General features: G+C 58.6%; 1 protein-coding gene across 18 annotated transcripts in view; it reads left to right on the top strand.

Moving 5' to 3' along the window:
- Positions 1–13041, top strand: part of NCOR2 (nuclear receptor corepressor 2) — a 158774-nt gene that overhangs the window by 57054 nt on the left and 88679 nt on the right. For all 18 annotated transcript variants that reach the window (XM_058281238.2, XM_058281240.2, XM_058281249.2 and 15 more), the window contains exon 8: positions 1974–2026. In XM_058281238.2, the coding sequence (XP_058137221.1) occupies positions 1974–2026 (53 nt within the window). The remainder of the gene's footprint in view (positions 1–1973; positions 2027–13041) is intronic.

Below are 13041 nucleotides of genomic sequence, written 5' to 3'. Positions count from 1 at the left end.
CCCCGGGGGCCTCAGGAGAAGGGCAGCGTGGGCATCCGCTGAGGCCCCTGCGTGCCCCTCCCGTGGCCCCTGGCTGCCCGGCACTGGAGGCCCCTCCTTGGAGTCCCCCAGCATTGAGGCAGGTGGCCCGGTTGTGGGGAGGGGGGCAGGCGGGGGCTCGTCACGCCGGGTGCCCCATCAGCTGGGATCCTCAGGGCGTCCGAGGAGTCAGGAGATGGGGCTCCGTCCCCGGGGAGAGAGTCCAGGGCAGAGCCCGGCGTGCCCCCTCCCTCCCGCCGCGGCCCGCCCGAGGCTCCAGGATGCGTGTCTCCTTCCTGGCCTCGTCCAAGCTGCTTGATCTCTCACACCCTGTGCCTGGCTTTCCCACCGTCACACCTGACCGCCCTGGGAGGCTCCCGCTGGGCGCGGGGTGTTTCAGCAAGAGAGAGCCAGACACACACGGAGGCACACGCTGGGGCCCAGGTGGAGAGGGCGCCCCAGGGCATGCTGCCCACGCTGGAGGTGAAAGCTGCTCCCAGCTCGTTTCTTGGCTGTGGACAAAGGTTAAGGTATTTTATCATCTTTAAAATGGGGCTGATAATTGTATCTATTAGCTGCTGCCTCGTAACAAACAGCCCCAAGTTGAGCGGCTCAGAGTCTGGGAGTTGACTGAGCGTTTTTGCTGCCGTGGGCATGGCTCACTAGCGCGTCTGTGGTCAGCTGGCCGCTCTGACTGGCGGTGGTTGGGATGGCGCTGCTGTCCCCCACATGGTCACTCCTCCCGCAGGAGGCCAGGCCGGGCTTGTTCTCTCAGCAGGGGTCCGAGAGAGGACGCAGAGTCGCAGACACGCGTTTTCAAGCCTCTGCTTTCTTCTTCAAGTTTGCTACTGTCCGTTGGCATGGGTACAGGGTGACCTGAAAAGCCAGGGCTGTTCATAGAGTCCTGGCCCCCTGGTGGCGATGGAGACCCTGGCACTTTCTGGGCATTTCAGTCGGCCGGCTGCGGGGCCAGGGGCTCTGCCGCTCTGCACAGCCCAGCGAGCTGGACCCAAGGCCGCGCAGCTAGAAAGGGGCAGGGCCAAGGCGCAAACGCAGGCCATGCCCACCGCCCCTAGCCACGGCGCTGCCTCCTGGGACGGAGAGCCACGGCCTCCAGCTCGGGACCGCGCCCCCGCAGACGCCGGACGCCGAGTGCGTTGTCCTGAGCCCCGTGTCCCCGCGCGGCGGCTGCACCTGGCCCCTCCCTGAGGCGCCCACCTCAAAGCCTCGTCCTTCCAACACGGGTGCGTCTGCTTCGTTCGTTCTTCGTTGCTGTGTTGTATTTGGGTGGAAGCGAGTCCTGATCTCCTTGTCCGTGCTTCCGTGGGGGGCGCTGAGCTGGTCTCACTTTGTCACCGGTAGGAGCGATCTTGGTGCTGTGCTGTGCCGTGCCCTCGGCCACCTGCAGCTGGGGGACAGCGGGTGTGGGCGCCTCCTGGTTTTCAGGTGTGGCTTGGTGCTCTGGGGCCCAGGCGCCCGGGCTGCAGCCCACGGCCTCACCGCCACCCTCTGCTGGCGTTGGGCGTGGACTGGCACTGCGCAGCCGTGAGAACATGGCTTCTGTGGTGCCTAGAGAAGCTAAGTGCTTCCTCGTGACCGGCGCGGATCTCAGCTCCCTGGGGGCCTGGGGGCTTGTCCCGGGGGCACCCTGGAGTGAGCCCTGGGGCATGGAAGCCCCTTCCTGGCCAGCCCGGCCCTGCAGGCAGCCTCGGCGGCCTTGGCAGGGGGTCCCCGTGCCCGGGGGGTAACGGCCTGTTCCCGGCCGGGGCGGCATACCGGGTCCCAGTGTTCCGTCCCGTGCCTGTGGTGGCTGATTGCTCGCGCCGCTGGACGGCTCCTTGGGACCAGGGACTTGGCTTCCGGCTGAGCAGGAGCTGGGCGCTGGCGGCTGAGCCCCGCCTGGGGCAGCTGCCCCAGCCCGGCCCTCACCCGTGTCCCTCTCGTTTCCTTTGCAGCCGTTGTACAACCAGCCCTCCGACACCCGGCAGTATCATGAGAACATCAAAATGTGAGTACCTGGGGGCAGCCGGGGCGGGAGGGGGCGCTCAGTGCCTGTCGGGGGCTCCCCACTAGGGCTGGCTGCGGGAGAAGGAGGGGACAGGGTTTGCGACCTGACTTCCGGGCCCAGGCGTGGAGGACAGGCCAGAGCGGGCCTGGGGGAGTGGGGACAGCCCCGTGGAGGGGCTGGGCAAGGCTGGGGTGTAGGGGCAGCCCCGTGGAGGGGCTGGGTAAGGCCACAGTGTGGGCGGGCAGGGCAGGCCACCGGTCTCCGTCCTCACAGGCAGGAGGAAGCTGGCGGTGGGCAGGGGGTGGGGGGGCTCCAGACGCTGGCAGGAGGCCCTGGGGCACGCGGGGGCCCCCGAGCTTTGGGCTCCAACACCCATGTCTCCGAAAGGGTCCTGGAGCCTACGCAGAGTGGGTTGCTGTGCCCAGCGTGGGGCCGCCGGGCAGTGCAGTGGGCCCTTTCCCCGCTGGATGCCAGGAGGGTGAGGTGGCAGTTGTGTCCCCTTGGGCAGGGCTGGGCATGGCAGGGGCACAGGGCAGCCCTGGAGGCCGGGGACTTTGCGTCTTCAGGCACCAGAAGCATGGGGGGCTGGCTCGCCCTTGGGGTTACGGGGAGCAGGGCCTCCTGGGCTGAGGGGGGTGGCCCCGTGTTGCGATGTGGGCGCCCGTAGGTGAGCGGGGCTGAGCATTTGCCCCTCGAGGAGCAGCTCGTGGCCGTGCGTGTTCTGGGGAGGCAAGACTCTCTGATCATGACCTCGAGCTGTTCAAGTGGCGTCATGAGGGCACAGGCTGCTTACGTGGCCTCAGAGCGCGGTGCTTAGGCTGGCCCGGGGAGGCAGCGTGGCTCAGCCTGCTTGTCACCGCTCCCCGAGGTGGATGAAGGTGTGCACGTGGTGGTGAGCTCCCCATCCCTGGAGGCATGCAAGCTTCCCAGGGGTTCTCAAGGCTCCTGCGGTGCTGGGTTGTCGAGGGGAGGTCCCTTCCGCCACGGTCTTGGTGCGGTGTGACGGGCCCAGGCATGGGCCAGTGGCCAACTCGGCCGTCTCCTGCCACTCCCGGCGGCCATGGGCAGCTGGAGAGCCTCGTTGCTGAGTGGAGTCCTTGGCCACCCGCCGGGCACGCTTCCTTGGCGCTGACGGCGCCGGCAGGGGCTCAGAGGTCGGGATGGAGCCAGGCCCTGTGCCCGTGGGCCCCGGCGTGGCGCTGAGGTCCCCACCTGGCTCATGTCTGTGCTTCTCGTGCCTCAGGGGGCGTGTTCGCTGCCCGGGCTTGTTTATTGGATTTGCGGTGGGCACAAGGAAGGGAGGAAGCCGTGTCGTGGGCGCCCACAGGACGGAATGGGCTTCGGCGCCCGGGGAGATAACTCACCAGCGAGACAAACGCAGGCGGCGCTATCGGCTGGAAAAGAAAAGAACGGAGCGTTGCGTGGGCCGGCGTGCAGGGAAGCGCTTTGTCGCAGGGCGTGGGCAGGGCGTTTTAGGTGCTGGTGGGGTCCCTGGGGACCGGGGGCCCGGTCTGGGGTGGGCACGGCAGAGGCAGCCGGGCGGCCGTGGCCCCGAGCACCCGCTGGGTGAGTGGTCTGAAGGGCCTGGACCTTCCCACGGTGGCGTGGACCAGCCACGTGGCCCCGGAGGGCTTGGGACGGAAGGGGCTGCGCGCTCCTGAGCGGGGGTCAGGGTGGTTCCGGGACCCCGCGGGGGCCACCGTGCAGGTCTGAAGATCCCCCATCTTCTGGGGTTTAGTGTAAAACCGTTTCTCAGGTGCTTCTTCCACCTCTCCCAAAGCCCCTCACGGGCCCCGAACCGTGGGGCCTTTTCTAGCCTCTGCCCTCCCTGCAGACCCAGAGCGTACAGACGTGGCTCCTCGCCACGCGCGTTTCAGACGCTGGCGGGTCAGGGGAGGGTGTTGACCAGTACATCCAGGGAAGGACAGAAGGACTGCCGAAAGTGAGGTCGATAGGCACAAACACCCCGGAAAGCAGACCTATTGCGTGAAAAGCAGGTAGTACAGACACTGGTGTGCCAAGCTCGTCCATTGATAGTTGACCGGTAACCTGCTGCCCGCAGGACTCTGTCCTGGTGAGAACAGCTGTAGATTAGCTGAGGCCATTTCCTAAGAGGCCCGGGGACCTGGGGACGAGGGAGCAGAGCGGGGCATGAGGTAGAGAGTGGGGACAGGGTTGTCAGGGACGTGAGAGACCCGTTGGTGGAAGTCACAGAGTCCAGATAAAGCAGAACCGAGTGGCGGTAACGTAGCTGCTGAGAAAGGTAGTGAGTTCCCCGTCACTGGGAGGTGACCAAGCTGAGCATGGCTAACACAGCACAGGAAGGCTGCAGAGCTCAGGCAGTTACACTTTGCATCTCTCAGGCCTTCTGGGTTCTAGCCCTGGCACTTTCTGACACTGTATGTGGCAAACTCCGGAAACCATTACACACGTACTGTTGTGCCAGGGAAGGGTGGCCCCTGGCAAGCCCCGTCCCCACCGCGTGGCTGGACATCTGGGCCTCAGGCCTGGCTGCGGCGCTCTGCGTGTCTGACTAGCTGTGCGCGCGTGGGCAGGTCACTCGGGTCCGTGCCTCAGTTGCCCCGTCGTACGGCTGTTCCACCTCCTAGAGCCATCGAGGAGGTAACAAGCTGCTGCACCTGCAGTGCCGAGCCGCGGCAGGCACGGGGGCAGCGCTCTTTCTTTGTTCTTGCCAGGCTGGTTGAGGGATTGATGGATTCATTTGACACTTCCTTGTGGAGCACCTACTACGTGCCAGCCACCGTTCTGGCCTGACATTGGGTGGTGGAGACAGATGGTGAACAGAGGTGTCCCGCTGTAGGGTCAGCATGGGAAAGGGCAGGGCGCTGGCCAAAGCCGGGGTCGGGGAGGAGGGTGCTGCTTCCCAGGGTGGGGAGCCTTCGCCGGGTCACCCCGCCCGTTCTGGCCGCCTGCCCAGGGCCTCGGCCCGCCCCTCCGCTCCTGCTGCCGTCCCCGCGGGCAGATGGGGGGCCCTTGACCGCCGGCACTCGAGTTTCCCCCAGTCTCGGTGCTGGGCCACGCGTCTCCGCGTCACTGCTCGCTCAGGTTCGTGGTGCCTGGAGGCCGCCCGTACCCACCCCTCCTGCTCTCCCGCCACCGTCCAGCTCAGGGAAGGGCAGGGGGGGCTTCCCGGCCCACCCCCTCCCTGGCTTGGGCGGCCCTAGAGGCCCGGGAGGGGCCCTTCATGAGGAGCCAGCCTCGCCCCCGCGGTGCCCGCTGGGAAAGCGCGCGGCTGCGTTCGTGGGACGTGGGGTCAGACTTTTGGACGGGCCACGGGCATGGGCTGGGCGTGTTGCGCCGTGGGGGCGCTGCCCAGGAGACGAGCGGCCTTCCTGGCCTGGTTGTCCCCGTGCCCGCTGCTCCTCGCCCTCTCCCCAGGCCGCCTCACGGGACTGCCCTTCTCCTGCGGGGCTTTCTTGTCCTGCGGCCTCCTCCCCCCCTTTCTCCTGCGTCATCTGGGGGTTGGCCGATTGCAACAGTCAGTCCCGGGACCATGCAGGTGGATGGGGCCCACTTGCCTGCTGAAACACCTCCGTGGACTGGCTCAAGGCTCAGAGACGGCGAGTGACTTCCCCAAGGTCACACAGCCAAACCCCTAGACCAGCCTCGTCTCCACGCCCTCGCCGTCCCCTCTCCTGGGTCTTGGAACCAGGCGGTGCCTCCCGCTAGCCAGGTGGCCTTGGGCGCGTCCCCGCACCTCTCGGAGGTTTGCCCGTGAGATGGTCCCCTTACAGGGTCTGTCTCCCCACAGGGGAGCAGGGGAAGGTGCTGGGTCTGTGGCGGAGGGGTGGGCTCTTCCCCGGGGCCCTGCCCGAGCCTCCTTGCTCTTACTGGCCTTGGGATGGGGGGCCCAGCTCTCTCTGAACCCCCCTTCTTACCGTCACCCCTGACTCCCCCGAACCTGGCGCTCTCCTCCTTTCCCTCTGTCCTCCACGGTCCTCTGATGCCCTGAAATCTCAGCTCAAACCTCCCTTCTTCCAGGCAGCCTCCCGTGATTGTCGCTGCAGGTCCCAGGGCCAGTCGCACCGGGATCCTGTGTACTGTCTGGAACTTTCTCCTCGTTCTGTCTCCTTTTCCCTCTCTTCCTACGTCCCGACCCCTCTCGGGTCCTGGGACCTCTGTTTTTGTGGCAGCCTGACCTCTCTAGGACGCCGTACCTTCCCTCTGTTCCCTCTAAGAGCCTCTGCCAGGGGAGTCGTCCCATGGGCGGGTTTGTCAGGCCTTCTGGTGCCCCCTTTTTCTCTTATTTTAGTATATTTTACTATATATATTTTTTCCTCTCTTTTTCCCCCTCTACCCTCCGTTGTCTGCTCTGTGTCCATTTGCTGTGTCTTCCTCTGTGTCCGCTATATTCTTTACTCTTATCAGCCGCACAGGAATCTGTGTCTCTTTTTGTTGCGTCATCTTGTTGTGTCAGCTCTCCATGTGTACGGCACCATTCCTGGGCAGGCTGAGCTTTCTTTTGCGCTGGGCGGCTCTGCTTACAGGGTGCACTCCTTGCGCGTGGGGCTCCCCTACGCGGGGGACACCCCTGCATGGCAGGGCACTCCTTGCACACAGCTGCACTGTGCATGGGCCAGCTCCACACGGGTCAAGGAGGCCCGGGGTTTGAACTGCAGACCTCCCATGTAGTAGACGGACGCCCTAACCACTGGGCCACGTCCGCTTCCCTCTGGTGCCCTCTGGAGACCATCTTCTCCTTTTTTCCTGGACAGAAGCTCAGCAGAAAGACACACCTACAATAAGCTGTTTGTGTCTCTAATTCCAAAAACACTCTCTGGAACAAAATAAACACAAAATCTGTTTGCCAGGAGAACGCTGAACACGTAGACCCCTGAACGCAGGTGTCTAGGGGATTTCAAGTGCGTGCACGCCGACAAGGGCGAGGACTAAGTCATCTAGTCAGGAGGGCCGGGTGTGAGGCAGGAGGGCGTGGTGGGGACTGTGGTGAATGCAGAATTCATAGCCCTTTTAGAGCAGCAACCGGGCCCCAGCTGCCAGCGTACAGCCACGAGAGAATGAGGCCAGAGCGCTTGCTCTGTCGAGAGGGGCTTCCAATTCAGCTTTTTATGCAACACTCCTGGATTTTAATGCCGGCAGCAAATTCAAGAGTCTTGGAAAGCACGGTGGTCCAAGCCCAGCACGCGTGCAGGCTGTCTACCGCGGGCGACCGCGCCAGTTTGCAACCTGCGGACTCGATGTTCGTCCCCTTTGGCAGTAGGTGGATGCCTTGGGTGCCAGCCATGGTGCTGGCTCTGGAAGGAAACCCAGAAGAGCTAGAGAGAACTCAGGCCTTCCATCCACTTTGTCCGGTCACTGTGAACCCCGCCCCGCACTGTTTGACCTTTACGGGGTTGCGGTCAGCGTGTGTGAGAGGACTGCTACTTGTCAAGGGCCTGTTAACATGCCGCGCCCCCTGCCAGCCCCAAGTCCTGAGCCCTGACCCTTGTGCTGGCATTTCTTTTTTTTTTTCTAAAGACAGAAACTCACTGTTTATTCACTTTGGACACAAATTCAGGAAATCAGTCGGATATTGGAGTTTTAGGCAGATTTTTTATCATTGGGGGTTAAATATTTTTTCACTATTTCACTTAATTGTTTTTCTACTACTCCATTTCTTTTTTTTTTTGTCTTTATTTCTTTAATGTTACATTAAAAAAAATGAGGTTCCCATATACCCCCCACCCCCCTCACCCCACTCCCTCCCCCATAACAACAACCTCCTCCATCATCATGAGACATTCATTGCACTTAGTGAATACATCTCTGAGCACCGCTGCACCTCATGGTCAATGGTCCACACCATAGCCCACACTCTCCCACAGTCCACCCAGTGGGCCATGGGAGGACATACCATGTCTGGTAACTGTCCCTGCAGCACCACCCAGGACAACTCCAAGTCCCAAAAATGCCCCACATCACATCTCTTCCTCCCACTCCCTACCCCCAGCAGCCACTATGGCCACTTTCTCCACACCAAGGCCACATTTTCTTTGATTACTAATCACAATAGTTCGTGAATAGAATATCAGTAAGTCCCCTCTAATCCATACTCTATTCCTCCATCCTGTGGACCCTAGAATGGTTGTGTCCACTCCACATCTATATCAAGAGGGGGCTTAGATTCCACATGGATGCTGGATGCAATTCTCCTGCTTTCAGTTGTAGGCACTCTTGGCTCCCTGGTGTGATGGTTGACCTTCTTCACCTCCATGTTAGCTGAGTGGGGTAAGTCCAATAAACCAGAGTGTAGGAGTTGCAAGTCTGTTGAGGCTCAGGGCCTGGCTATCACATGGACAGTCCAGAGATTCAGGTCCCCTGGGTATACGCTAAACCCCAGTGCCAGCTACAGATCCAGTAAAAGTAACATGAGAGGCTTGTGGACAAAGATCACATCTGAGTCCAGTTCCATCACACAGAAACACAAACTCCAAAGTAGGGCTACCTACATGGCACTGAACTCCATCTGCCATGACCATAGAACCTGTGGGTCTCTGTAGCCCTCAGAAGAACCAGTACCTGGGGTTGTATCTACTTTATCTGTCTCTGGGACTCTGCTGAGGTGTGTATAAGGGCAACCCCTCTGATAACCTCCCAGCATTTTTTGGAGACTCATAGCCATATAAGCTTATTTGTTCTTTCCATTTCCCCCTTTTATTCAGGTCAGAAAGCATTTTTAACTCCTGGTATTATATGTAGACTGAGCTATTCTGCTGGTCTGAGTTGACCCTTTTATTCAAGGTCATTTTCTTTTTTTTTTTTTTTTTGTGTTTCCACTTTCACTCTTTTTTTTTTTAATATTTATTTATTATTATTATTTTTTAATTACATTAAAAAAAAATATGAGGTCCCATTCAACCCCACCGCCCCCGCCCCCCACTCCCCCCACAGCAACACTCTCTCCCATCATCGTGATACATCCATTGCACCTGGTAAGTTCATCTCTGAGCATCACTGCACCCCATAGTCAATGGTCCACATCATAGCCCAGACTCTCTCACGTTCCATCCAGTGGGCCCTGGGGGGATCTACAGTGTCCCGTAATTGTCCGTGAAGCACTATCCAGGACAACTCCACGTCCCGAAAACGCCTCCACATCTCATCTCTTCCTCCCGTTCCCCACACCCAGCAGCCCCCATGGCTACCGTTCCCACACCCATTCCACATTTCCTCTGTGGACATTGGATTGGTTGTGTCCATTGCACACCTATGTCAAGTGAGGGCTTAGATTCCACATGGGTACTGCATGCACTCTTCCCGCTTCTAGTTGTAGACACTCTAGGCTCCATGTTGTGGTGGTTGACCTTCTTCAACTCCATGTTAGCTGAGTGGAGTAAGTCCAATAAGTCAAAGTGTAGGAGCTGAAGTCTGTTGAGGCTCTGGGCCTGGGTGTCATATTATCAGTCCAGAGATTCAAATCCCCTACATATATCTTAAACCCAGCACCAACTACAATTCCAATAAAGTAGTATGCAAGTCTTGTGAAAAGAGATCCCCTCTGAGTCCATTTCCATCACGCAGAAACACCAGCTCCAAAGAAGGGCCATCTGTCATGGCAGTGAACCCCTTCTGCCATGACCATAGAACCCGTGGGTCTCTTTATCCCTCAAAAGAACCAATATCAAGGTCATTTTCTAGTTACATCATCAGCTGGTACTTGGTAGTAATCCCTCAGCGCCAGGGAGGCTCATCCCTGGGAGTCATGTCCCATGCTGTGGGGATGGCAACACATTTACATGCTGAGTTTGGCTTTGAGACTGGCCACATTTGAGCAACGCCGAGGCTCTCAGGAGGTAACTCTTAGGCACCCTGCAGCTTTAGGCCTTGTTCTTATTTTAGGTGCACAGGCTCACAAACATAGTCATTAGTATCAAGGGCTCATTGTTGGACCTTCCTTCTTTTTTGGTCTTTGCCATTGTACTTGGGGAATTGTTGCTGTTCCTTTAGGGAATGTGATAGAGCTCCCCTGGCTAGGAACTCAGCCCTCCCTCAGTTGTTTTTAATTGTAACCACTATGAAAATATCCAAACATTTTTATGTAACCTGGATATATGCCCTGGAAAACTCCCTGCCAACCGTGTGTCCCCTGTCAATGACATCCCACACCGGTATTCCTCCCCTGCCATTGTTCAACCTCTCTGTGATCCAAAACTTCTTTGAAAATGAAGCTCAATATATTGCCAGGTTCCATTAATAGTAAAATGGAATATAGTGATGAGTTTAAAGGTTAGATATAGAATACATGTTAATTTTGAAAAATTAAGGTAAAAATGAATTGGGGTCTCAAAAAATTTAAAAATGCAAAAGCTTTGTTTTTGATGTTTTGCCTCCCATCACTGCAGTAAGTGTTGCTGTGTATGCAAATTGGCAAGGCAACTTCTTCCATCTTTTCCTCAGTGTCTACATCCTATCTTTTTTTTTCTTAGATATTAAGCTTGTCTTCACAGAAGTTTTATTTTTATTTTTATTTTTTAAAGATTTATTTATTTATTTAATTCCCCCCCCCCTCCCCTGGTTGTCTGTTCTTGGTGTCTATTTGCTGAATCTTGTTTCTTTGTCCGCTTCTGTTGTCGTCAGCGGTACGGGAAGTGTGGGCGGTGCCATTCCTGGGCAGGCTGCACTTTCTTTTCACGCTGGGCAGCTCTTCTCACAGGCGCACTCCTTGCGCGTGGGGCTCCCCCACGCGGGGGACACCCTTGCGTGGCACGGCACTCCTTGCGCGCATCAGCACTGCGCATGGCCAGCTCCACACGGGTCAAGGAGGCCCGGGGTTTGAACCGCGGACCTCCCATATGGTAGACGGACGCCCTAACCACTGGGCCAAAGTCCGTTTCCCTTCACAGAAGTTTTAGATCACAGTAATTCATATATACAATATACAGTACTCCCACATATCCAACATAAAACCCTTTTCCCTTCCACAGCAATAATCTTTTTACATATTCATATTATATTTACTGGAACTGATGTACAGATATTGAGACAGTAGCTTTCAAACAAGGTAACATTTGGGTTTACATTGTGGTCTGTATTTTAGACTATACACTTTTCTAAATTTTTAGTTATCTTATGTTTTACATTATGATTTATATTTTAGCCTATAGGCCTCTATATATTTTTGGTGTAATTTAACATGTCCTATATCCATCCTTGCGTAATCTTGTGGAACACTTCCATTGCCCCACAGTTACACTGATTCCACCTATTCAATACCTCTCTCCCCCTCCCCTCAGGACCCACAGTGACAATCACTCTTCATTGCTTGAAGGGCCATGTTCAGAGATACTCGCAACAGTGTTGAGGGCTTGACGTGCTCGGCTGCCCTAATGCCCTGGGAGCCACCATTTCTCTCGAGAGACACAATTCCCTGTGTTTGAGAACATCAGTCCTCCCCAGGATGTGGTATACCTTCTCTCTCGTTATATGGGTCTCCATCCAGTGATATGACCCACTATGGGAAAATGAGCACTCACACACTCCCTAGGAGACTGTCCTGCGTCAGATTCTCCCTTTAAGCATCTTAAACAGGTAGCCTTCCTGGCATTTTAAGGCAGAACACGCCCCACTTGCTTTCCCAGAGACTTTTCCCTCAAATAACCTGGGTTTACAGCAGATGGCAGTCCCCGTCGGCCCTGCTTCCCTGGCGTGGCGTCCTGCGGGGCAGCGGGCCCTTTCCCGGAACTAAGGTGGTGACGTGACGCGCCCTCGGTGGGCCCGGGGCCACGTCGGGCATCCCGAGGCCTCTGTGAACGTCTCGTCTGTTCTAGGGCCTGTTCGCGAGCCCACCTGCCCTGCGCTTGGGCGAACGGCGGTCTCTGATCTCCGCGGCTTCCTCGGTCTTGGTTGCGCTTGACCTTGCGTGCTGCTCATGTCCTAGACCGCCCCCCCAGTTGGGGCCTCTGGATGTTTTCTCGGGATGGACGGGGTCGTGGAGGTGGCGCGGTGCCTGTCGTCGCGGCCCGGGGTGCTGAACGTGGGCGGGACGCTGGCACCGACGTGGACCCTGCGCTCTTGGCCCGGGGGCCCTGCCGTGCTCCCCCGAGCGGCTCCGAGCCCCCCTTTCCAGCGTTCCCCTATCCGCTGCAGGGGCGAGCGTTAGGCGCCGTCCTGGAGGGAAGGCTGTCGAGGAGCTCGAGCCCCCGGAAGGCGCCATGGCGGCGCGGTTTTTGAGGGAGACGCTTGAGGCCCTGCGGTCGCCGGGCTCTCCTTGGGGTCTTGCCACCCGATGGCGCCTTCGCCGTGGATCTTGCTGGGTGTTAACGGCGGTCTCTCTGTGTCCCTCGTCCCTGCTGCGTTTAACGGGAAGGAAGATTTGCCCCTTGTCCCGTTTGTTTTCTTCATCAGTCACTTATTCTGTCAGAGTAGACTCGAGGAGGTCTGTCTGCTCTTCAGTCGTAACTAGTTCCAGGGTTATTTGCCTGGTTGTCAGCTTTGGCCGTCACAGCGCTTTGGGTGGCTCTGGTGTTCTTTAGACATTTTTTTTTCTTTTTAGTCATTCCTCCTCCCCGGCACCGCAGGCTGCTCCAGGCTCCTTTGTGTATTCCCCGCCCCGGCCCTGGAATCCTTTGCCCCCGGAGCCCGGATTCCCTGAGCTGGAGGACGGGATTGGGAGCCTCGCCTCGGGGCTGGCGTTTTCGCTGCTGCTGCCTCTGACAGTGGCCCTGCTCCAGTGTCGCCTCCTCTTGGCCAATCCCCTTAAGAGGCGCCTTTCCTGGGAGGAGTGGGGCTCAGGGCTTGGCGTGCCTTTGGGGGAGCCCGGCAGGGGGAGGGGGTGATGGAAGCAGCAGAGCCTCGGGATGGGGGGGCCCGGCTGCGGTGAGACCCGGGGGGGGCTGGGGAAGCGGGGCCGGCCCCACGCGGGCGGGGCCTTTCCTGGGGGGCGGCTGAGCGCAGGGTCTCGGCGCCCACGTGGGCTCCGTGGGGCTGAGCCCACGCCCACCACGGCTTCGCCCCTCATTCGGAGGGAACGTGTGGGTCCAAGTTCACTAACTGGT

The sequence above is a fragment of the Dasypus novemcinctus genome, chromosome 19 (genome assembly GCF_030445035.2).
Source record: "Dasypus novemcinctus isolate mDasNov1 chromosome 19, mDasNov1.1.hap2, whole genome shotgun sequence".
Lineage (NCBI taxonomy): Eukaryota > Metazoa > Chordata > Mammalia > Cingulata > Dasypodidae > Dasypus > Dasypus novemcinctus.
This window is presented reverse-complemented; position numbering and strand designations above follow the sequence as displayed.